This window comes from Hemitrygon akajei, chromosome 3, assembly GCF_048418815.1.
Source record: "Hemitrygon akajei chromosome 3, sHemAka1.3, whole genome shotgun sequence".
In the NCBI taxonomy this organism is placed as follows: Eukaryota; Metazoa; Chordata; class Chondrichthyes; order Myliobatiformes; family Dasyatidae; genus Hemitrygon; species Hemitrygon akajei.
Window position 1 is genome coordinate 41397699 of NC_133126.1, and position 25779 is coordinate 41423477.

Genomic DNA, 25779 nt, shown 5'->3' on the forward strand with positions numbered 1-25779 from the left:
GAATCTAAAATTTTCTAGTTGTATGCTTTTTCTTGAAAGTTAAGACAATAAATCACCTTGTTAAATAGATGTTTTTCCAGACTGGAGGTTAGGGTCACGAGTTCTGACACCAGTTTACTGATGGGATGGATATCAAAGTGTTTGCCAAAATAGCAGTGAATCATAATGCAGAAGATCATAGAGGCATGAATTTGCAATTGTGCAATAATTAAGTTTGGGGAAGAAAGAAGGCTGTATTTTTAAATAAAACATTTTCCTAATGCAGTAGAGGGACAAAATTTACTTAGTTGTGCAGTTACACCTACAGAAATAGTTAAGCATTAAATACCTGTATATCCATTTAGGGTTTAAAATTGAAAATTGAAAACTAGAGCAGAAAAGTACGGTAATTTGTAAACCACTCAATAGTATTGTTTTGGACTTCGCATTATAGAAATTAATTACAGCTTAGTCAAGATGAAATCAGGAATTAATTATATAGACCAGTTCATCAATACTATTATAAACTGGGTGACCACTTTGTTAAGCACCTCCACTCCATCTGCCTAAAGCAAAACTTCTTGGTAGCCAAACATTTTTTTCCCCCAATTGTCATTCCCAATCTGACATGTTGGTCCATGGCCTCCTAGTGTGCCATGAGACTACCCTCAGGATAGAGGAGCAACACCTTGTATTCCATCTAGGTAGCCACCAACCTGATGGGATGAATATTGATTTCTCCTTCCAGTAAGGTAAAAAAAGAAAGCTTTTACCTCCCCCTCCCCTCTTCTTCTATGCCCCACTCTGGCCTCTTACCTATCTTACCTCTTACCTATCACCTTCCCCTGGTGACCCTCTCTCCTCTCTTTCAAATTCCTTCTTCTACAGCCCTTTACCTTTCTCACTCATCTGGCTTCACCTATCACTTAGCTATCCCTCCTTCCCCTCCCTCCGCCTTTTTATTCTGGTATCTTCCCCCTTCCTCTCCAGTACTGTAGGTGTGTCTCTGCCCACAACATTGACAGTTTGTTCAATTTCGCAGGTACTGCCTGACAAGGTGAGCATCTCCAATGTGTGTTCAGCTTTGGATTTCTAGCATTTGCAGAATTTCTTGTGATTATGAACTGACAGGCCAACTTGAGGTTGCATTCTACTTGGAGAAGATTGAGGACAAAGTGTTGTGGTGGGAAGATAAATTAGTTTTATGGAAGGTTTGAAGAAAATTACTTTGCAAATAGTTATTGGAATGTTTGTGGCGCATAATGAGGTAGTAATAAAGCCAATTGACTGAACATTTCTTCACTATATTTCACAGACTGAAAATGCAAAATTATTGTTGTATTTTTATTCTCACTACAAAGTTGTACATTTTTTTTATAAGTTCAGTCTGGATAAAAGTGCACAGTGAAATGTTTAATCCACAAAAAACATACCAACTTTGAATAAGCTTAAATATTGGACATTTCATTGTTTTTAATGCCATCATTGCAACTATTTTCTACAAGAAAAACATCTTTGCCACTTACCAACTTTCGTGGTTGTTAGGAACTTTTTATTCTGTACATAGGACCATTTTGTACAAAATATGAAATCTACTTTAAGATATTACACTACTTAAAACAAAGTACAACATATGTACAATATTAAAATGAAGCCATTTATATAGGTATCACACTAAAGGTCACTTGTCATGTTACTAGACATTCCTCTTGTACAGGGCTTTAGGGTTTTAAACAAACAAATAAAGAAACTTAAAATATGCCAATTATTAATATGCATTTAAAGAAAAACAGTCACCAGAACAAGCTTTGGAATTACTTTAAATATTTATAAATTTTGTTAACATAATACTGTTCATGCTAGTTGTGGGGTATCAATCTGTGCTGGTTGGTCTGCAGATTGACTTTTAATCCTCCCTTCCCCCAATCCTCTTTACCAAAACATCTTTTTAATTTTATGTTAAATTTAAAAAGATATTCCAACTTATCATGAATCAAGAAATCTTTATATTTCGCATTGTGAAGGTACCACTATTTTGTTAACAGCTCAAAACCTGTGCAGTCATCAATCCCTTGCCAACTGGGAAATGAGGACTAGCCTCTTTAATACAATGCAAATTCTTGATCAAGGTAAAAATGTTACCAATCACACTAACATAATAAATGCAATTCAAAATTGACTTGCAATTTGGTGAGTGTCAATCTTCAGCAATAGATATTTAAAATTAAAACTGCTAAAGACAGGATCATCTCAAACTGTATACAAACAATATACACTCTAGTGGCCAAAATAAAATTACAATCCTTCTGCAACATCTCACACAAACATATTGAACACCCAAAACCAATGAATATGAGAAATTACTAGTCAAAGTTAGACGGAAGTTCAAACAATGGAAATAAATATAGCACTGCAACAGTTTGCAAGATACTATATTATAAAAGAAAAAAGTACGGGGGAAAGATTTCAACTATTGGTGAATGTACACTAAACATCTACATGCTTAAATAAGATTTAAAAAACCATTTACTTTTCAAGTTAAACAGGAAGTGCTTTTTGAAATTTGAAGATTTATCTCACACAATAAAAAGTCGGGAAAACTTCAAATTTAACTTGTCTTTATAGCCCTGAATATCCCTTCAATTGTATACTTGTTTCATCAAGCTAGGCTCAGAAATAATCTTATAAACAATGTAAACAAATGGGAACATGTGACAAAATTTTAACTGTGTGGTGTTTGCAAATATTCTTACCATTCGCATTACATACCTGCTGTCACAAAGATCTGATTCACTTGCAAAATTTGTGCTAAGCTGTAAAAAGACTGACCAAACACTTATTACTTGGAGAATATGCACAAACACTTATTTTTGGTTTTCCTCTGACTAGCTCCTGATTACTGGATCATAATCAAGTTACTTCACACAGCGTATAACAGATATGCAATACCTGTTTCACATACCCAGCATATCTTGTTCTAACAGGATTTGTAAAGTCTAGTGCACATTAAATTAGAACAGTGTGAGACATTTCTTTTATTTCCAAAATCTAGTGCACTTGAAGTTAGAAGACTGACATTTTTCCAGGTCTGTTTTCCACAAGGCATCTTAAAATTTTTACTTTGACACAGAACAATTTAGAGTATACTAACAAACTGACAATTTGGATTAGAGAACTAGTAAAACTACATTTGAAAACATTAACAGGACAAAGGAATGGATTAAGATAACAGCAAACCCTGAGAGTACTTGCCACAGATGATTTAGTACTGTTGGAGATCCATCAGAACTTCTAACTTTTATTTTGCATAATATACATGGAGAAATAAGAGTTCTGACAGACTTTTAAAACTAGGAGATGTCAAAATACTTGAGCAAAAAAATTAAGCCCGAACTAACTCAGCAGGAATTAATTGTAGTATTTTAGATACCAGAGAGGGACTAAATCAGATTTGAAATTGAATTAATTTACAGTTAAAATCTTGCAGCATTTTAAAAATCACATGTCACAATTGAGTGGAGAAGATGAATCATGGTCATATCATTCAATGTTACTCAAAACTAAAGATTCTTTTCATGCAGTACGTTAATAAAACTTAATTAAAACAGAAGATTCATTCTTTAAAATAGTTATATCAACTAATTCAAACTGACAATAAAGTTTACATTATATTTGGGTGTAGTAAATAAGGTTAAATATTGTCATAATGGAAACGTGTGACTTTTTGTACTAAAAATTCAGTCTGTGACTTCTCAGGAATAAGTTTAGACTCTATATCCCATTTATTTTTAAAGACTTTAAATTAAAAAATACAAACCACAATTTTAAAAATTCTGTTCTGTGGACATTGCAACTCAAAGATTTAATTCCACCTTTTGTAGAAAACACTATACCCTATTTACCATTGTTTGAACTACCAAGGCTTGACTTCATAATGGTAAAGTTATTGCCTAAAAACCAAATTCAAGAAAGCAATGACTTGATGTATAGCTGATTGGTATGGCACAAAGCATAATAGCCTCTACAATAGACAGATTTCAGAGAATAACATTTTTTTTTAAAAACAGTATTTTTCTGAAGTGACTTAATGCCCATCATGAGCAGATATTATCTCTTCAGCCCGGCGATGAGACTCCAAGGCCTTCACGGTATAGATATCCTGAGGCAGTTCAGACTTGCGACGAACAAGTGGACGATCCTTTCGAAGCTCCTTCTGTGCCTGTAAAAAAAAAGTGAATGTCAGTAGCAAGATTGACACTTAGGTTTAAAATGCAAATAAAATAATAATAATAAAAAATGTTTTTTTCTTTCGCAATCACTTTAAAAAATATTTGAACGGGGAAACACTGCAGTTGAAATCTAATTTTTTTTGTAACTCATTTAAAATGTCAAAGTAGCTGAGACTAATATCAATTAGTTTCTTTATCAGACTATTAGCCATGGACATTTAATTTGGCTTTCCATTTTAATCAATCACCCTGTTAAAGTACTGATGCCAATCTCTACAAGAAGATGCTGGATTAAGTTTCAGCTTTTTATTCAACACCCTCATGAACTTTGGAACAGGGACTAATTCATTAATTTCAAGAGCAGGAATGGCCAAAAGGAACATTGAAATACATCAAGGCTGACAGTCCTATAGTTTGATCATTTTTCATAAAGTCCATGTACACGTGGAATCAGAAGTAAGTCACTTACTAAGTCATAATATTGCTTAAAAACAAAAATCATAATATATATCAATGATGAGTTATGAATTTCCCATGCAGTGAACTGGATGATTATGTGTATGAGGACTGGACAGGAAAATTATTACCCTTGGCTATCAGTTGTACAGGGAATTGAACTATAATTTGTAGCTGGACACTGAAATATGAAAACCAGATGAGTGAGGGGTTAGATCCCAACTACAATTAGGGAAACCAAATCCATTTTGCATTCATGTTCATGGCTAGCACAAATAATACAACCTCAAGGACCTCAAGTAGTACAGGTAATTTATTTCACTTCCCTTTTTTCTCTTTTAGTTTTTAAATTTAAAAAGTTAGTTTTAATCCAAAAAAAATATTAACACCCATCTGATCTTGGATGACCAGAGACTTGGGTGCCATGGTGGCATAATGGTTCACACAACACTATTACAGCTCAGGGCATTCTGGAGTACGGAATTCAATTTTGGTGTCTGTAAGCAGTCTGTATGTTCTCGCAGTGGAATGCGTGAGATTTCCCCTGGGTGATCCAGTTTCCTTCCACAGTACAAAGATATTGGGTAAAGGTTAATGGTCATTATAAATTGTGCTGTGATTAGGTTAGGGTTAATTGGCTTTGTCGGTGGTTGCTGGGGCAGCGTGTCTCAAAGGACCAGAAGGATCTACTCCACACTGTACAGCTAGATAAATAAATAAATAAGCAAACTTAAAAGCAGCTTAATAAGCATTGAGATGTGAAAATGTCAAGAGTGTTGCAGAGGCAGACCTTGAGATATGCCGCCTGAAGTTTTATTATTTCATTAAAACAGTTGTGGATAAGTATGTCCCCGCAAAATTATTCAGTCTTTTCCAGCCAGAAGCCCTGGATGAACCATGAAATCTAGTCTGCTGAGGGCCAGATCAATGACATTCACATCTGGTGACCAAGAACGATACATGAAATCCAGGTACAATCTCCAGAAAACCATCTCCCATGCAAAGTAGCAATTCCAGACCAAATTTGATTCACTGGGCTACGCTTGACAGTTGTGGCAGGGCTCAAATAAGCTGGTAAGGAAGGCGGGCTCTGTCGTGGGCACAGAACTGGAGAGTATGACATCGGTAGCAGAGTGAAGGGCGCTGAGTAGGCTACAGTCAATCATGGAAAACCCTGAACATCCTCTGCATAGCACCATCCAGAGACAGAGAAGCAGCTTCAGCGACAGGTTGCTATCGATGCAATGCTCCTCAGACAGGATGAAGAGATCATTACTCCCCAATGCCATTCGGCTTTACAATTCAACCGCCAGGGGTAAGATATGTTAAAGTGCCGGGGTTAGGACTGAGCTTAAGTTACCATTCAATGTATTTTAGTAAACTATTTAAGAACTTTTTAAAAGCTATTTATTAATGCTTTTTGAGAGGGTGATTTTAGATGCATATCATATTTATACTGTTAAGTATTGTATGTAATTAGTTTTGCGACAATAAGTGTATGGGACATTGGAAAAAATGTTGAATTTCCCCATGGGGATGAATAAAGTATTTATCTATCTATCTATCCATCTATCTACAAAGTGAAACCAAGCGATGTAGGTGACACCACAGTTTTGCTCTCAGATGAGCTCCATGCCTTCTATGCTCACTTTAATCATTAAAAAAAAATGCAGGAACCTTCACAAACTCCCACAGTCCCCCAATGATCCTGTGATTTCAGTCTCAGAGGCTGAGGTGCAAGCATCCTTCAGGAGGGTGAACCCACGGAAAGTACCCGGCCAAAATGGGGTAGCTGGCTGAGTACTAAAGAGCTGATCACATAGCTGGAGTGTTCACCAATATCTTGAACCTCTTGCTTCAGCAATCTGAAGTACTCAGCTGCTTCAAGTAGGCTTCAGTTATACCGGTGCCTAAGAAGAACGTGATAAACTGCCTCAATGACCATCATCCAGTAGCATTTACATCCACTGTGATGAAGTACTTTGAAAGGTCAGTGATAAAACATATCAAACTCCTGCCTGATAAGCGACTTGAATCTGCTTCAATTTGCTACCGGCACAAGAAGCCCACAGCAGATGCTCTTCACTCACTGGACGGCAAAAGTGCATACATCAGGATGCTCAGCATTCAACATCATCATCCCCTCAAAATTAATCAATACATTTTGAGACCTTGGCTTCAATACCTCCTTGTCTGCAAGTGAGGATATTGAGGATCCAGTTGCACCCCAGTCAGTTTGAGCTTGTAACAACATCTCACTCAACATCAGCAAGACCAAAAAGCTGATTATAGACTTCAGGATGAGGAAACCGGAGGTCCATGAGCCAGTCCTCATTGGGGGAATCAGTGGTGAAGAGGGACAACAACTTTAAATTCCTCAGTGTTATCATTTCTGAGGATCTGTCCTGGGCCCAGTATGCGAGTGCAATGAAGAAGAAAGCACGACAGCACCTCTGCTTCCTTAGAAGTTTGTGAAGATTTGGTGTGATATCTAAAACTTTGACAAACTTTTATAGTTGTGTGATGTAGAGTTATAACTGGTTGCATTATGGCCTGCTGTGGCAACACCAACGCCACTGAACGGAAAATCCTTCAAAAAGTAGTAGATTTGGCACAGTTCATCACAGGTAAAGGCCTCCCCACTATTGTGCACATCTGTACATAGCACGGTCGCAGGAAAGCAGCACTCACCACCTAGGCCATGGTTTCTTCTCGCTGCTGCCACCAGGAAGGCGTTACAGGAGCCTCAGGACCCACACCTCCAGGTTCAGGTTATCCCTCAACCATCAGGCTCTTGAATCAGAATAGATAACTGCATTTAACTTCACTTGCCCCATTATTGAACCATTCCCACAACCTACGGACTCTGAAGAACTCATTTCATATTCTCTTTTCTTTTGCTTATTTACTGTATTTTATTTTTTGTATTCACAGTTTATTATCCTTTGCACATTGGCTGTTTATCCGTCCTATTGGTTACTGTCTTTCATTGATTCTATTGTGTTTCTTTGATCTAATGTGTATGCCCACAAGAAAAAGAATCTCACGGTTGTATATGGTGGCATACTATTTAAGTACTTTGTTAGTAAATTTACTTTGAACTTTGAATTATATTTGAAGTTTGTGGTCCACTACACATAGTAGGACAGCTTTTGGGTACCAATTATCAGTGAAGCTAACTATCCATTTCAGGTTAGTGCATTTCAATATTCAAAGTTTAAAGTAAATTATTAAAGTGCATATATGACATCATATACAACCCTCAGATTCATTTTCTCATGAGCATACTCAGAAATCTGGAAACCATAATAGAATCAATAAAGAGCACACCAACAGGACAGACAACCAGCCATGTACAAAAATCAAACTCTGCAAATACAAAAGAAAAAAGAATAAATAATAAGTAAAGCAATAAATATCGAGAACATGAGATGAAGTGTCCTTGAAAGTGAGTCCATAGATTGAAGGAACAGTTCAGGGATGGGGCAAGTGAAATTATCTCCACTAGTTCAAGACCCTGATGGTTGAGGTGTAATAACTGTTTCTGAACTTGGTGGTGCAAGTCCTGAAGCTCCTGTACCTTCTTCCAAATGGCAGCAGTGAGAAGAGAGCACGACATTGTTGGTGGGGGGCCCCTGATGATGGATGCTGCTTTTCTGTGACAGTACTCTGAGTAGATGTGCTCAATGGAGGGGAGGACATTTATTTATGATGGATGGGTTCCACTACTTTTTGTAGGATTTTCTGTTCAAAGGCTTTGGTGTATCCCGAGCTGTGAATATTTCAATGCGAGATGTATCATAAAAAAGGTGGATGACAGTGTTGAAGATGAGAAAGCTGGTTTACAAACAGGCAATTTGTAGTGAGGAGAGGCCGTTGATAAGAGCAAAATTGTTGTCAACAAGGTGAGTTGCAACATAAAAGGCAGCCAAAATTGACAAGGCTGAATGCAGGACTGAAGGTGTTATAGTTGAACATACACAGTATATGGAATAAGGTAGATGAACTTGTAGCACAGATGCAGATTAGCAGCTATGTTGTTGTAGGTATCAGTGAATCATGCTGAAAGATTATAGTGGGTAGCTTAATGTTCAAGGATACACATTGTATCAAAAGGGCAGGCAGGAAGGAGGAGGGGGGTGGCATTGCTCTGTTGTTAAAAAATTAAGTCAAATTATTAGAAAGAGGTGGCATGGGGTTGGAAGGTGCTGAATCATTGTGGATAGAGTTAAGGAACTGCAAGAGTAAAATGACCCTGATGGGAGTTGTATATAAACCCCCAAACAGTAGTAAGGATGTGGTTTACAAATTATAATGGGAGATAGAAATGCATGCCAAAAGGGCAATGCTACAACAGTCATGGAGGATTTCAATAATTGGGAACATCAGGCTGGATTCCAAGAGGAGAATTTTTAGAGTGCCTATGAGATGGCCTTTTGGATGGTTGAGCTCACATCTGTTGTGCAACTTGTGAGGCTGCAGCTCGTTACAGTAGCTCCATGTGTTTGTTTTTACGTTATTTAGTGTGTTTCTTTTGTTTGTTTTTGCACTGGCTAGCAACACTGCAAAATAACCATGAACATTAATCTATTTAGGACATTTTCATCAACCTTCAAACTCAGGATACTTTATTTCATTGAGAGCTGTGACTACAGGAGTAGAGGCAATATTGTATCTATGAGGGAGCAGCTACTAGCAGCCAGGAAGCAGCCTTTGTTTGCCCAGCAGAAGCTCAATAATCTGGACAGGCTGAGACGGAGATACCAAGGCTCCAGATCGGGTAAAAAGCGGCGCAACAAGAGACAGATATATAAACCATATCCTCCGTCTATCATTCTGGGGAACGTAAGATCGCTGGCAACTAAAATGGAGGAGCTAGCAATACTTACGAGGACACCGATCGAACATCGGGAATGCAGCATTGTGTTTCACTGAAACATAGCTACACGAGCAAATCCCAGATTCTAATGTCACTGTGAATGGGTTTTTAACGCTATGAGCAGAGTTAATCGACAGTGCAGTAAGAGGAAGGGAAGTGGGTTTGCTGTGCTTGTGAACAACAGATGTTGTAACCTGGTCACACTTCACACTTTAGTGAAAGAATGAATCTGCAGTCCGGATATTGAACTGATTTCTGTGGGTTTGCACCCATACTGTGTGAGTTCAACCAAGCCATATTGCTCATTGTCTACATTCCACCTTTCCAACACAGTCCTGGTACCCTGTGTGACATGATAAACACAACCATCACGAGAATCCATTGCAGTATTGGGAGACTTCAACCACGTTTCCCTTCACAACCCTATCCATCTCCAGTCAGTTTGTCAAGTGCCATACAAGAGAAAATAAAATACTGGACCTCTTGTATGCAAATATTAAAGATGTATACAGCTCCACAGCTTTCCCCCCCACCTGGAAGATCAGATCATAACCTGGTTCACTCCTCCCCCCTCCACTTCAACATGTGGATGAACAACACAGGCTACCACTGTCTACATCCCTTCCTTCCCTTGCACCTACAATCCATACACCAACTATTGTCCTAATCTTTACCTCCCCCAATCCCCACCCTTCCACTAACTCCCCAGTCATATGAACTCAGTCATACTGAGCAGGTGAGAAGGGCTCTAGGGAAATTCAGACATGGCAAAGCATTGGGACCAGATGATGTGAACCCCAAAGTCCTGAAGGAGCGTGCTGAGCAGCTGTGTGGAGTTCTCCAGTGCATTATCAATCTGATCTCAGCCTGGAAAGGGTCCTAACTGTGTGGAAAACAGTTTTCTCAAGTACCCAAAAAGGGCTGACCAAACGTCTTAAATGACTGCCATCCAGTGACCCTGACCTCACACATCATTAAAACCCTACAGAGTCTGGTCCTGGCTCATCTCTGATCCCTGGTCAGATCAGCCCTCGACCCCCTTGCAGTTTGCCTACCAGCAGCATATTGGAGTCAACAATGCTGTAATCAACTTGCTTAAACAGAGCCTTTGGATGAGTAGGGCAGCACAGTGAGGATCATGTTTTCTGAATTTTCTAGTGCCTTCAATATTATACAGCCCTCATTGCTGGAGGGTAAGCTCTGTTCAATGCAAGTTGACACTTATATTGTATCATGGACAATATGGACTACCTGACTGGCAGACCACAGTTAATGCAGCTTCAGAGCTGTGTGTCAGACATGGCTACAAGTAGCAACAGGGGCTCCACACAGGACTGTATTGGCTCCCTTCCTGTATACCCTGGACTTTAGATACAACACTAAATCATGTCATCTGCAGAAATTCTCCAATGACTCAGCAATAGTTGTGTGTATAAAGGGAGGATGGGTGGATAATACAGGGCTCCAGAGGAGGGCTTTCTCAAATGGTGCAAACTGTGGTAGAACAAAGGACCTTCCAAAAAATCCTGGCAATTCTGGACAATGTTTCTCACTCCCTGCATAAACCTTAGCTGAAAAGAGGAGCATTTTCAGTAATAGACTAAGACAACTGTGTTGCTCAAAAGAATGCCAATGTGGTCATTCTTACCCCTGGCCATTAGGCTCTATAATGGGTCAAGCCATAGCCGGGGAAGTGATCTTGTAACCTTTGACTTGTAAATCTTGTACATATTTTTAAGGTAACTTACTTTTATTCTTTCTTACTTTTCTTCTAATATTTGTATATCTGTGTACTTGTAATGCTACTGTAACACTGTAATTTCCTTTGGATAAATAAAATGTCTATTCAGAGGATCAGACATTCTAGATTAGGTGTTGTACAATGAACTGGAATTGATTAGAGCACTTAAGTTAAAAGAACCCTTGGGGGTAAGCGATCATAGTATGATTGAATTCACCCTGAATTTTGATCAGGAGAAGCTACAGTCAGATGTATCAGTATTACAATGGAGTAAAAGAAATGACAGAGGCATGTGAGAGAAGTTGGCCAGAAATGATTGGAAAAGAACACTGGCAGGAATGTCGGCAGAGCAGCAACGGCTGGAATTTCTGTAAGAAATTCGGAAGGCAAAAAATAAAGCAGTAGCTGATTGGCAGGAGGCAAAGAGTGGGACTAAAGGGAGCTTTTTCTGGTTGGCTGCCGGTGATTAGTGGTGTTTCACAGGGGTCTGTGTTGGGACTGATTCTTCTTACGCTATAGGTCAATGATATGGATAATGAAATTAATGGCTTTGTTGTAAAGTTTACAGAATGAATGAAGATAGATGAAGGAGCAGGTATTTTTGAGCAAGTAGGGAGGCTCCAGAAGGACTCAGACAGGTTAGGAGAATGGTTAAACAAATGACAGATGGAATACAGTGTTGGGAAGTGTATGGTCATGTACTTTGGTAGAAGTAAAGGGTTGACTATTTTCTAAATGGGGAAAAAAATGCAAAATAACTAGGATGCAAAGGGGATTTCTTGTGCAGGGATTCCCTAAAGATTAATTTGCAGGTTGAGTCTGTGGTGAGGAAGTCAAATGCAGCGTTAGCATTCATTTCAAGAGGACTAGAAGATAAAGGAAAAAATGTAATGTTGAGACTTTATAAAGCTCTAGTAAAGCTCAGTGTATTTAGAGCAGTTTTGGGCCCCTTATCTTAGAAAGGATGTGCTGACACTGGAGAGGGTTCAAAGGAGGTTCACGAAAATGATCCCAGGATTGAATATCTTGTCATGTGAAGAACATTTAATGGCTCTGGGCCTGTATTTACTGGAACTCAGAAGAATGAGAGGTGACCTCATTGAAACCTATAAAATGATGAAAGGTCTTAATAGAATGGATGTGGAGAGGATGCTTCCTGTGATGGGAGCACCTAAGACCAGAGGACATAGCCTCAGAATAGAGTGGCAATCACAGATGAGGAGGAATTTCTTTAGCTAGATGATGGTGAATCTGTGGAATTCTTTGCAACAGGCAACTGTCGGGGCCAAGTCGTTATATATATATATATATTTAAGACAGAGGTTGGTCAGATATGAAGGGATATGGGCAGTGGTCAATAATGGGGGCTGAGAGGAAAATTGGATCAACCATGATGTATTGGCAGAGCAGAATTGATGGCCCAAATGGCTTAGTTCTGCTCTTATACCTTATGGTCTTTATTATTATAAAGAAACCAAGCTCCATTTACACTGACAAAGCACTAAGAAATTACTACCGGTAAATAAAATACCACATAATTAAAGAGCGTAAGAAATTAAATTTATTAGTCATACCAATGACAAAATCATATGTACCAATCTGCTTTAGACAAAAAGAATAATCTACCACATTTTGTGGAGTACGCAATTTGTATAACTAATTTTGGCTATTTTATACCTGTGTTGCTTGATCTTCTACTGCCTTTCGGATCATATGGATATCTTCTATCAAAGGACCATCTGTTTCCATTGCAACTGGATTATTCACTCCACTAGGATCGAGTAAAAGCTGATACTGCAAGATAAGATTTAAGCTTCACTTGCAAATAAGTTCAGGTTTTACTTAAATGATACATGCAAAAAACAAGATAGCTCTATAATTTAATACAAGCATCCATTATTAGCATGTAAAAGTTTGTGCGGTAATGGAATAAAAGTTTTGGGAAGGCAATAAGAAAGGTAAACAAAAACAAAAACTAAACTCGGGCCTTTTGCATTGATTCAAGAACAAGACTGAACTGAGTCCAACTGTCTGAAAACTTAGAATGGCCAATTTCTGCCACTGCAGAAGAGGGTCAATTTGTCAATATTTCCACTTTCAAAATATATCTACCATATCTTAACTTGTACATGTGGTTGCATGGCAAGGATAAGACCAAGCTCAGATGTGATGACCAATGTCAAAAAATTCATCCATATTCTTATCTGAATGATATTTGGACTAGAGATATTTCACTGAAGTTAACTCCAAGTAAGAAGCTAATATATTGATAAGAGAGCTACTTAAACCCAAGAAGTGGAGCGAGGGTGAATTAAGTGAGATTTGGATGCAATGCAAATTACCTGCATTCGGCCCACCCCCCAACCCCACTACCCCAAGAGTCTATGAATCACAGGATTTAAACTCTAAATTGGTAAAATTATTCAGCACTGTGCAGAAGTCTGAGGCGCATGTAAAGATAATTCTGTGAAGGTGCTTTCAAAAATAATGAGATTAAATGTATCTATATATCAAAAGAAATTACTGTAAAGTGTAGTAAACAAATAAAAAGTGAAACCAAAATTTGGTGTGACCACTCTTTGCTTTTAAAACAGTATCATTTCTTTTATGTACATTGTTGAGCTGTTTTAAAAGAACAGTTAGTTGTGACACTCATCCATGGTAGGTTGTTCCAAGCATCTTTGAGAACTTGCCACAGTTCTTCTGTAGATTTCTGCTTTCTCAGTTGCTTCTGTTTCTCCAAGTAATCCCAGACAGCCTCGATGATGTTGAGATCAGGACTCTGTAGAGGCCAAACCATCTGTTGCAGAACTCCTTGTTCCTTTTTTTCGCTGAAGATCATTCTTTATGACCTTGGCTGTGTGTTTGGGGTCATGGTCCTGCTGCTGAATGAAGTTAGGACTAAGCAAATGCCTCCCTGATAGATGAGAATCTGCTTGTACTTTTCAGCATCAAGGATTCCTTTTAATTCTAACTTGATCACCATTTCCATTTGTAGAAATGCAGCCCCAGACCTGCAGGGAACCTCCATCATGCTTCACTGTTGGCTGCAGACAGTTATCCCTGTAGCACTTGCTGCCATTGTTCAGGTCACTAGTCCTTGAGTTTCTGTGCCTAGGTGAGTCTCTTAGCTTTAGTTCCACTTCAGAGGAATGGCATTTTGGCAGCAACTCTTCTACAAAGACCACTTGTGACAAGACTTCACTGGACTGTAGAGGGATGTACTTGAATTCCAGTGGTTTTTGAGAGTTCGGAGCCAATAGAAGGGCTGTAACTTCTTCCGATTAAGAAGGGATGTCAGTTTGATGTATCTCTCGTCAACTGCACTCAGTTTCTGTGGATAACTACTTCGTTTCTGATCTCCAGCCTCACCAGTTTCTTTGTGCTTCTTCAGAAGAACTTGGACAGCACATCTTGAAACTCCTAAACATTAGAAAGTCTGCAAATGCTGGAATTCCAAAGCACCACAAAAGGCTGGAGGAACTCAGGTATGGCAGCAACTATGGAAATTAATAAACAGTCAATGTTTCGGGTCAAGACCCTTCTTCAGGGACTCCTGTCTGCCGTGAAATTTCTGCTTGTGAGAGACCTTGCTGATGAGGATGACTACCATGTGTCTTGTTGCCATGCTCCCTCTTGCCATGGTGTAAGAATTGATGATTAGAAGGTTAACCTGTCACACCCTCACCTTTTAGTTTGGTTGTACTTCACCCAATTTGATTCCTCCCACACTTATTTATGTTTCGGTTAATCAATTCAGTTCGTTCAACATACTGAACGATCATGAATGCTCATGATCATGAGCACACTGTTTGTCATCTTTGTTTAATCATGCATTGGCCTATAATACATACAGGTGGTCTATTATTTCACATGTTAGTTTCTTCAGTGAAATACAAACATTTCTCTGTAGCATTTAATTTTTTAGAAAACAAAAGTTTGGAAATCTAAAATTTGCTCTTTTCTACTGACACACTAACGTAGAAGACAAAAAATAAACATCTAAAACAAAATTAAAATAAAAAATATAGGATGTTTAAGATTTTTTGCACAGGTCTGCAAATCAAGGAAAAAATAGCTCAAAATAATGAAGCAAAAAATGCACTAATTTATTGACAATGACCAGAAGCTGATGCAGAAGTTCATCAAAAATAATTCCATGTTCGATGTTAATATACAGTTGCCCAGAGTAGAGGAAAAATATTCTTTTCAGAGTACCAACCACAATCTTCTAATGGTAATTCTATCAATCCTTTTAAGACATCTTGGTCAGCCTGAAAAAACATGATTTAGGTAACAAAGCAGGCTCTGCTAACCGACACCTCTTACATAACTAAAACACTCAATGGGCTCAATTCCAATTTTAGCGTAAAATGATTAAATGTACATAAAAGGGCATTACATTTTGAAGCAGATTTTCCTTTATTATTTTCATTTGAATTTTACATCTGACTTTCATGTATCATTGAGCAATATAAGCTGTGATCATTAAAAAATTCCAACACACAACTTCTGTATCCCTACTAAATTAATGATTCCTAAAAGAAAAAAATTGAAGTACTGTACCAAAAATTAAGAGATTAAAAAGTGGAAATTAAATTTACTAGGCCTCTAGATGCTATGCAGCAATTAAAATAATCTCTATGCTATACCGGAACCAGTTAATTGGAGCAAAATTGCTTCAAGCGTACGTGGAAACAAGAGCAGAGATATGGGAGCATCTGAGCTGTTGGGGATGTGCAACAAGGTTTTGCTGATTATAAACCACAATGTTGCACTTCTTCTTGAATTAATTCAGAGCAAACAGAGTTCTGTAGTACAGAAAAAGGCCCTTTGGCATAACTCATCTATGCTGATCAAGGTGCCTAACAGAGTAAATCCCTTTTGGCTGCAGTTGGCCTATATACCTCCAAATTCCAGTCATTGAAAAAACTATTTACTTGTTTCCTATTATATAAACCAGTCTTCATGCACAGCAGTGGATCGAAGTTACATTTACCCACCAGGTATTGCAAACTATGTGCCTGACCCTCGAATCGAGTCCAGGTCTTAATGAAGTAATCTAATCAGAAAGATAAAATTAATTCAAAATGACTTGCCCACACAGTATGTTGGCTATATTACCTATGAGACTATTTCAGAATGGTTAGTAACCATAGTTGAAGGGACACAGATTAGTAACTTACTATGTGCTACATTATCCAATTTCACTCAGAATGTGGAAGTAGCACTAAATATTGTGACCTGACATATTGTGGATTTCCAAAAATCAATTTGACATTTCAATCCGAACACCAATGAATATCCTTCAGAAAATGCATGCCAGATTTGAGAACAATTGCCAGTCATGCCCAGTCAAATAGCATACTCAGGACAATCCTTTCGAATACGCATGTCCCTGAAAAAATCATATGACAACATAAGTAATCAAAACAAAGCAAGTGGAGAAATTTGATTTGGGTGAGAAATTGCACCTGATAAATGGGTAGTAAGAAATGCAAAGTGGAAGGCTCAGTAAATTGCTGTACTAGCTGTGCTCCCGTCTTGGTAAAATCAACTTTCCCAATTCATTTGAATTTATTTTTATTTGGAGATACAGTGCAGAACAGACCCTTCTGGCTCAACGGGCCGCACTGTGCAGCAACCTATTTAATACTAGCCTAATCATAGGGCAATTTACAATGACCAATTAATCTATTAATTGGTAAGTTTTTGTACTGTGGGAAGAAACTGAAGTACTCAAAGGAAGTCCATGCGGTTCACAGGGAGAACACATGAACTGCTTTCAGATGATGCTGGAATTAATTAAACAAACTCCAGAAAGCCCCGAGCTATAATAGCATCATGCTTATCATAGATAGCCAGAAGTCCTCATATTTAGGTAGAAGTTTGTTTTAGATATTATTTGTACATGTTTAAATTTAGCAGTTGGATTTTCTTTGACAAACTATTAGATGAAGTGACAGTAAGATTTCCTTCAAAATATATTGTGGTGAGATTTACTCAAAAGTGCGCCAGTTCAGTGATGTACATAATTACTTTGGAATAATTTTGAATTCATCGAGGTAATAAAATTTAATTCCTATCATGGGCTCTGTTGCTGGTCTGAATATTCCAAGTCCATTCTAGTCCATTATTAAAGATGAAATAGTGGCATATCTAGATAGCAGTGATAGGATTGGGCCAAGCCAGCATGGATTTACCAAGGGCAAATCATGCTTGACTAATCTATTGGAGTTTTTCAACGATGTAACCAGGAAGTTAGACAAGGGAGATCCAGTGGATGTAGTGTACCTAGATTTTCAGAAAGCATTTGATAAGGTCCCACATAGGAGATGGGTGGGTAAAATCAGAGCTCATGGCATTGGGGGGAAGATATTGACATGGATAGAAAACTGGTTGGCAGATAGAAAGCAAAGGGTAACGGTGAATGGGTGTTCCTCGGAATGGCAGGGGGTGACTAGTGGGGTGCCACAGGGCTCGGTATTGGGACCACAGCTGTTTACGACTTACGTCAACGATTTAGATGAAGGCATTGAGAATAACATCAGCAAGTTTGCTGATGATACTAAGCTGGGTGGCAGTGTGACATGTGATGAGGATGTTAGGAGAATTCAGGGTGACTTGGATAGGCTGGATGAGTGGGCAAATACTTGGCAGATGATGTTTAATGTGAATAAGTGTGAGGTTATCCACTTTGGGAGTAAGAACAGGAATAAGAACAGATTATTATCTGAACGGTGTAGAGTTAGGTAAGGGAGAAATACAAAGAGATCTAGGAGTCCTTGCTCATCAGTCACTGAAGGTGAATGAGCAAGTGCAGCAGGCAGTGAAGAAGGCTAATGGAATGTTGGCCTTTATTACAAAGGGAATTGAGTACAAGAGCAAGGAAATCCTCTTGCATTTGTACAGGGCCCTGGTGAGACCACACCTGGAGTATTGCGTACAGTTTTGGTCTCCAGGGTTAAGGAAGGACATCCTGGCTGTAGAGGAAGTGCAGCTTAGATTCACAAGGTTAATTCCTGGGATGTCAGGACTGTCTTATGCAGAGAGGTTAGAGAGACTGGACTTGTACACACTGGAATTAAGGAGATTGAGAGGGGATCGGATTGCAACATATAAGATTATTAAGGGATTGGACAAGATAGAGGCAGGAAATATGTTCCAGATGCTGGGAGAGTCCAGTAACAGAGGGCATGGCTTGAGAATAAGGAGTAGGTCATTTAGGACAGAGTTAAGGAAAAGCTTCTTCTCCCAGAGAGTTGTGGGGGTCTGGAATGCACTGCCTCGGAAGGCAGTGGAGGCCAATTCTCTGGGTGCTTTCAAGAAGGAGCTAGATAGGTATCTTATGGATAGGGGAATCAAGGGATATGGGGACAAGGCAGGAACCGGGTATTGATAGTAGATGATCAGCCATGATCTTAAAATGGCGGTGCAGGCTCGAAGGGCCGAATTGTCTACTTCTGCACCTATTGTCTACAAGTAGATACACCATAGATAAAGAGCAGCGGAAAAGCATCCAGCTTTTATTCTAGTCTAAATACCAGCTGAAAAATTCTAATGCATTTAGTTTTCCTCCTTTCACACTGGTAATTCCAATGGCCTAGAGTTTTCACAAATCATGGGGATGTTAGTATCATTAGTAAAATCTAAACAAACAGCAAACTCCATCAGTCATTCATTTAGTGCAGAAATATGGAAGCTCCTCCAGAAGTTGCACTCTGTCAATATCGAATTGAAAAACATGGAACTATGATCTAACCATACTTGCACAATGGACACACCTAAACTATTTTTAGAAAAAAGTTTAGAGATACAGCGTGGTGACAAGCTCCTCTGGACCAATGAGCTGTGCTGCCCATTACACCCATGTGACCAATCCACTAAACAATACATCATATGAATGTGGGAGGACATTGGAGCACCCAGAGGAAGTCCATTCAGTCACAGTGAGAATGCAGAAATTCCTTACAGACAGCAGTGGAATTGAACCAGTGTCACTGGCACTGTATGTAAGTAGCATTATGCTAACCGCTATGCTACCATGCCATCTGACTTACTGGAGAATATTATGTCTCATCTATTTTAGTGTAAGTACAAGTTTTAATTACTGCCATAAGGCTCTGACAATAAAAACTTCCTGCAAGCATGAAACCACATTCACTCCTTTATAGAACATAAAGCACAGGAACAAGCCCTTTGCCGACCATAATGCCAATATAACTAATCCCATTGCCCTGCTCGTGGCCCATATTTTTCTGTTGCCTAACTGCTCGTGTATGTGTCCATAATACAACTTTAGCAGTTCTCTAATTCTTTGGCACCACCATTAGCAAGGGATTATTGAAAAATTAAGGTCAAGAGCCTTTACATTTCCCACACTGCTTTCTCTTACAGTGAGGGATACATGTCATTTTAGTCTGGTGTATTTGCTTCCAAAACATACTTTGATTTTCTTTGGCAATATATTTTCATACACTGTTTGCTTAATTTTCCTTTTGACCTCCCACATATGACCTCTGTAAAGCCATCTCATATGCAATTCATGACTAAATTTGAATCACAGAAGGATGCTCAACAACTGTGGCAGGGCTTGAATGCCATCACCTCTTATAAAGAAAAACCAAGCAATGTAAATGACAACAAGGTTTCCCAGACATGCTCAATGCCTTTTATATTCGCTTTGACTGACAGAACATGGAGGCAGTTTCATGAAGCCCCACAGCTTCTGACTATCCTGTAATATCAGTCTCTGGGGCTGATGTGAAAGCATCCTTAAGAAAGGGCAATCCATGGAAAGCATCTAGATCAGAAAGAGTGAGTACCTGGCCAAATACCTGTGCTAATCAACTGGCTGAGAACTTATGAACATCTTCAACCTCTCACTTAGGCAGTGTAAGGTACCCACTAGCTTCAAGCAGGCAGCAATCATACCAGTGCCCAAGAAGAATGTGGTAACCTGCCTCAATGACTAACGCCCAATAGCACTTGCATCCAATGTGATGAAGTGCCTTGAGAGGCTGGTTACAAAGCTCATCAATTCCTGCATAAGGAGTGACCTGGATTCATTCCAACTTGCCTACCATCGCAACAGGTCAAAAATAGATGCTATTTAATTGGTCCTTCCCTCATCTATGATCCAAATGGACAATGAAGCTGCATATGTCAGGATGTTCTTCACTGATTACAGTTCTGCTCTGTGTTAATACTGTCATCCCTTGAAACTCCAAGACTGGGGCCATGATACCTCAGTGTGCAACTCGATTTCCTCACTTGCAGACCCCAGTGAGTCAGAATGGCAACAACATCCCCTCCACATTCACCATCTCCACAGGTGCACTACAATGCTGTGCGCTTAGAGTCAGCAGGAGACGCTCATGGAGTGAGCACTGTTTCAGATTCGCTCCATAACCTTTACTTTTTTTAACCTATGATCACCCTTATTTAACTTATTTTTACCTACACCAAAAGATTCTTGTTACTTTTTTGGACTTATCTTTAAGAGTTTATTGTGAATTTTTGAAGAAAGGAATACAGAAATGGCTCTTAGATCTAAAGGGCGAGAACTCGGGAAGGATCCTAACGGCAACGGGAAGAAGAAGACAACTGATCCTAAGGGCACTGAATTGACTTATGAAATGTTATTGGAGGTTTTAAATCAAAAATTTGAAGAACAACAACAAATTTTTAAACAAGATATAAAGGCTTTTCAAGATTATATGGATAAGACAGATTCAGTAGTTAACCAGCAGCAAGTTCTAATCGCAACTCTGCAAGAAGACGCTCGGAAGCGAGATTTGATAATTGAAAAATTGAAGCAGAACTTACTTTCAACGATTAAACAGGTGGAAACACTTAAAGCCAAGAGTGTCGACTTAATCAGTCCAGAAGACAGAACCTACGCATACTTGGTCTCCCGGAAGGTATTGAACAAGGGGACCCCTCGCAGTACTTTGCTCAACTTTTAAAGGATGCGTTCCCTTCTGTATTCCCAGACAGTCCTCCGTTACTTGATCGTGCTCACAGAATTATGCGTCGATCACCAAGTGCTTCAGCTAAACCACCGGTTGTAATTGTCCGATTTCACTATGTGCATGTTAAAGAGCAACTTATTCGTGTGGCTTGGCGTGTAGGGATGGTCAAATTTCAAGATCACAATTTTCGTTTAGTAGAAGATTTTAGTCCAGAAGTAATGAAGGCAAGGCTTCTTTTTAAACCTCTGATGTCTGAATGTTATGAGAAAAATCTAAAACCTGTGCTCTTATACCCAGCGAAGTTCAGAATATCGCCTCCGAATGCACCAAGGCGTGTTTTCCTTTCTACATCTGAAGCGAGAAGCTTTCTGGATGAGAACTTCCCTACTGCTACGGACATTCATTTCAAATAAATGAGTGATTTTGATCGTGCAAGATGGTTTTTATTTCCAAAACCAGATTTTGTTTCTGGCTATTGGTGTAGGTTTACTCTATATTTTATACTCTAGTTAAAGTTTTTTTTTCTCGACATGCTAATCTTTTTATTTTACTTACTTCAACCACTGTACTTTATCTTTGGTCATGATTATTAATCCTTCGAAGGTGAATTTTTTTTTTACTAAGATGGCGGTTTCTTCTCTAAAATATTTTTGGCTTTTTTTTGATTTCGCCATTTTATTTTCTCTCATCTTCTTCCTATAATGCATCTCTTATCACAGTTTAAATTTTTTTTTAGTTTGTTTGGGTTTTAACCCGATTTATAAGTTACTAGTGATTATACTCTGTTTTTTTTTACTACCAATTATATTAAGTGGTTTGGTTTTAGTATAGTGATTATTATTTCTTTAGCGTTTGGGTGGATCTTTTTTGTATCCTTTATATACAGAGTTGTCTTCTGCTGATATGGGGGTAGATTTAGTTTCAGCTTTTCTTTTTCCCAGCCTATCCCTGGCTGGGGTAGTCTTGTTTTTTCCTCTTGGGTGGGGGGTGGGAGGTCTTTTTCTAATCTTATGTTTCTTTTATCAGTCTTTTTTTTTAGTTTTTTCATTTGGGCTGATTTTAAACTACAAAAATGTCTGCGATGTCATCACTTCCGGGTCCTCCCCTTATTTTTGTTCCTCTTCCGGGTGCATGAGTTCATAATTTGGTTAACCCTTTATATACCAAAGGGTTGATTTCAGAAATATAGCTCAGACCATTAATTTTGTCTCTTGGAATACTAATGGCTTAAACCATCCGATTAAACGGAAAAAGATTTTCAAAGTATTCCAAAGATTTAATGCTCATATTATTTTTGTACAAGAAACTCATGTGAGGAAAGAGGGCAATTTTTAGGTTTTGGAGGGGTCAACAGTATCATTCAAACTTGAATGCCAAAGTAAAGGGAGTTTCAATTTTTATTGACTCCTCTATTGCATTTGTCCAACATGATATCTTTTCGGATTTGAATGATAGATTTTTGTTAATTACTGGCTTACTTTTTAACAAAAAGGTTGCTATGGTTAATGTTTATGCTCCAAATGTGGATTGTCCCGATTTTTTTAAGTCCTTATTTACTTCTCTACCTAATCTAAATGAATATAAGTTAATAATGGGTGGTGACTTTAATTGTTGTTTAAATCCTTTGATGGACAAATCTATATCTACTCAGACTTTACCTAATAAGTCAGCCACTTGTATTAACTCTTTTGTCTGATAATGGAATTTTTGATATTTGGAGATTTCAGCATTCTAAGGACAAAGAGTTTTCATTTTTCTCACGTTTATCATTCCTACTCGAGAATTGATTAGTTTTTTATTGACTCTTGTTTTATTCCATCGGTAATTGGTTGTAATTATGATATTATAGCCATCTCTGACCATGCTCCATTAAAACTTTCTATTAAATTTATGGATACAGCTTCTAGTGCTAGACAATGGCGATTTGATTCTACCTTACTGCAAGATCCGGATTTTATTAAATATATGAAGGAACAGATCGATTTCTTCTTTTTAACTAATTCCACGGATGATATTTCTTGTGGAACACTTTGGGACACTTTTAAAGCATATATACGTGGACAGATTATCTCCTACTCTGTTGGTCTGAGAAAACGCATCAAGAAAGAAACTCTTTTAACTGCCAGGACTTAAGAACTTTTTTAAAGCTATTATTAATGCTTTTTGAGTTAGTGATTTAGATGCATATCATATTATTACTGAGTTCAGTATTGTATGTAATGAGTTTTTGCTACAACAAGTGTATGGGACATTGGAAAAAATGTTGAATTTCCCCATGGGGATGAATAAAGTATCTATCTATTCGATTACTCCTAGTAAGGAACTTTACAAACAAAGGGTTGAACTTCAAACGGAACATAGTTTATTACTTACATCTTCGATTGAAAATCAATTAATGAAAACCAGATCTGATTTTTATATACATAGTGATAAATCGGGTAAACTGTTAGCTAGTCAATTGAAGAATGCTTTGGTTAAACGTCAAATTACTAAGATCCGTCAGCAGAATGGGGATCTGACAGTTAACCATGATGAGATAAATAAATCATTTCCCCCTCCTGTATCATTCCGAATTCCCTCATGATCGTAATACCATGCGTGATTTTCTTGGGAAATTGAATTTTCCAAAATTATCATCAGATGATCTTTCAATATTAGAAACTCTTATTACGGATGCAGAAATTAAAGGGGTTATTTCCTCTAAGAATTCTGGGAAAGCACCAGGTCCAGATGGGTATACAGTAGAATTTTTAAAATGTTTTTCCGCTACTCTTTCTCCTTGGTTATGCAGGGTTTTTGAAGAAGCAATTAGATTGGGCAATTTGCCACAATCTTTTTATAGAGCTTCCATTTCTTTAATATTGAAGAAAGATAAAGACCCTAACTGACTGTGCATCCTATAGACCAATATCTTTATTGAATGTAGATTTCAAGATCTTTTCCAAGTTACTGGCATCCAGGCTGGAGAAGGTATTACTCAAATTATTTCGGAAGATCAAACCAGTTTTATTAAAAATCGCTATTCTTTTTTCAATGTTAGATTATTGAATATTGTTTATACTCCTTCACATAGCACTTCAGAATGTGTCATTTCATTAGATGCGGAGAAAGCATTTGATAGAGTTGAATGGCCATACTTATTTAATGTGCTTGAGAAGTTTAATTTTAGTCCGACATTCATTTCTTGGATTAAACTGATATATCATACTCCAGTCGCCTCGGTGCTTACTAACAATCAAAGATCTCCCTTTTTTTGTTTATTTCAGGGTACTAGACAAGGCTGTCCTCTTAGTCCATTATTATTTGATATTGCTTTAGAACCCTTGGCAATTGCTATCAGAGAATCGCAGAACATTTTTGGCATTAATCGTGGGACAGATATACATAAGTTAACATTATATGCAGATGATTTATTATTATTTATTTCTGATCCTGAGAAATCTATTCCTGCAGTTTTATCATTGTTGGCTCAATTTAGTGATTTTTCCGGGTATAAATTAAATCTTAATAAGAATGAATTGTTTCCTTTAAATAGACAGGTTCCAGTTTATGGAAATTTACCTTTTAAATTAGTTAATGACTCTTTTATTTATTTAGGGATTAAAATCACAAAAAACTATAAAGACTTACTTAAGGTTAATTTTTTACCCTTAATCGATCAGATTAAATGTTTGTTTACTAAGTGGTCACCACTATCTTTATCTCTGATAGGTCGGATTAATGCTATTAAGATGGTTATTTTACCCAAGTTTTTATATATACCGTAGATTCCGGATTTTAAGCCGCTACTTTTTTCCCACATTTTGAACAGCTTTGAACTTTGCGGCCAATAATCCAGAGCGGCTAATGCAAGGTTTTTTTCATGCCGCCTCGTAAACATTTTAACAACATTAATACGACCTACCAAAGACATAGATAGAGGTGACCATTGTACCAGACTCTGTTTTATAGCATATGAAAGATTGACAAAGTTTTCACGAAAGAGATCTTTAAACTTCCTTGTGACTGTAATTCCAAGATAAGTAAATTGATTATGGACTACTTTAAAAGGGAGATCACGAAATATTAGTTCTTGTGCTTCTTTATTAATTGGGAAAAGTTCACTCTTATGTAAATTAAGTTTATAGCCAGAGATCTGGCTAAACTGGTCAAGAAGTGAAAACATTAGAGGTAAGGATGTAGACGGATTTGAGAGAAAGAGTAATAAGTCATCAGCATAGAGAGAAACTTTATGCTCAACACCCCCTCTCCGAATCCCGGTCAATTCAGGACAGTTTCGAAATGCTATCGCCAGAGGTTCTATAGCCAAATCAAAGAGAAAGGGACTTAAGGGGCATCCCTGACGGGTGCCACGTTTGAGATTAAATACTTGGGATTTCTGAAAATTAGTTAAAACAGAAGCAGTAGGACACAGGTACAGCAATTGGATCCAAGAGATGAAACTTTGGCCGAGGTCAAATTTTTCTAAGACTGCAAAAAGGTAGTTCCACTCTATACGATCAAATGCTTTCTCCGCATCGA

The 25779-nt window shown here is 38.0% G+C and overlaps 1 protein-coding gene across 4 annotated transcripts in view; it reads right to left on the reverse strand.

The window, feature by feature from the left end:
* Window positions 1-1422: 1422 nt before the first annotated feature.
* Window positions 1423-25779, reverse strand: part of ppp2r5ca (protein phosphatase 2, regulatory subunit B', gamma a) — a 156571-nt gene continuing 132214 nt past the window's right edge. For all 4 annotated transcript variants that reach the window (XM_073039646.1, XM_073039645.1, XM_073039649.1 and 1 more), the window contains 2 exons: window positions 12962-13078; window positions 1423-4198 (listed from right to left, as the gene is read on the reverse strand). In XM_073039646.1, the coding sequence (XP_072895747.1) occupies window positions 4064-4198; window positions 12962-13078 (252 nt within the window). In that variant the 3' untranslated portion in view covers window positions 1423-4063. The remainder of the gene's footprint in view (window positions 4199-12961; window positions 13079-25779) is intronic.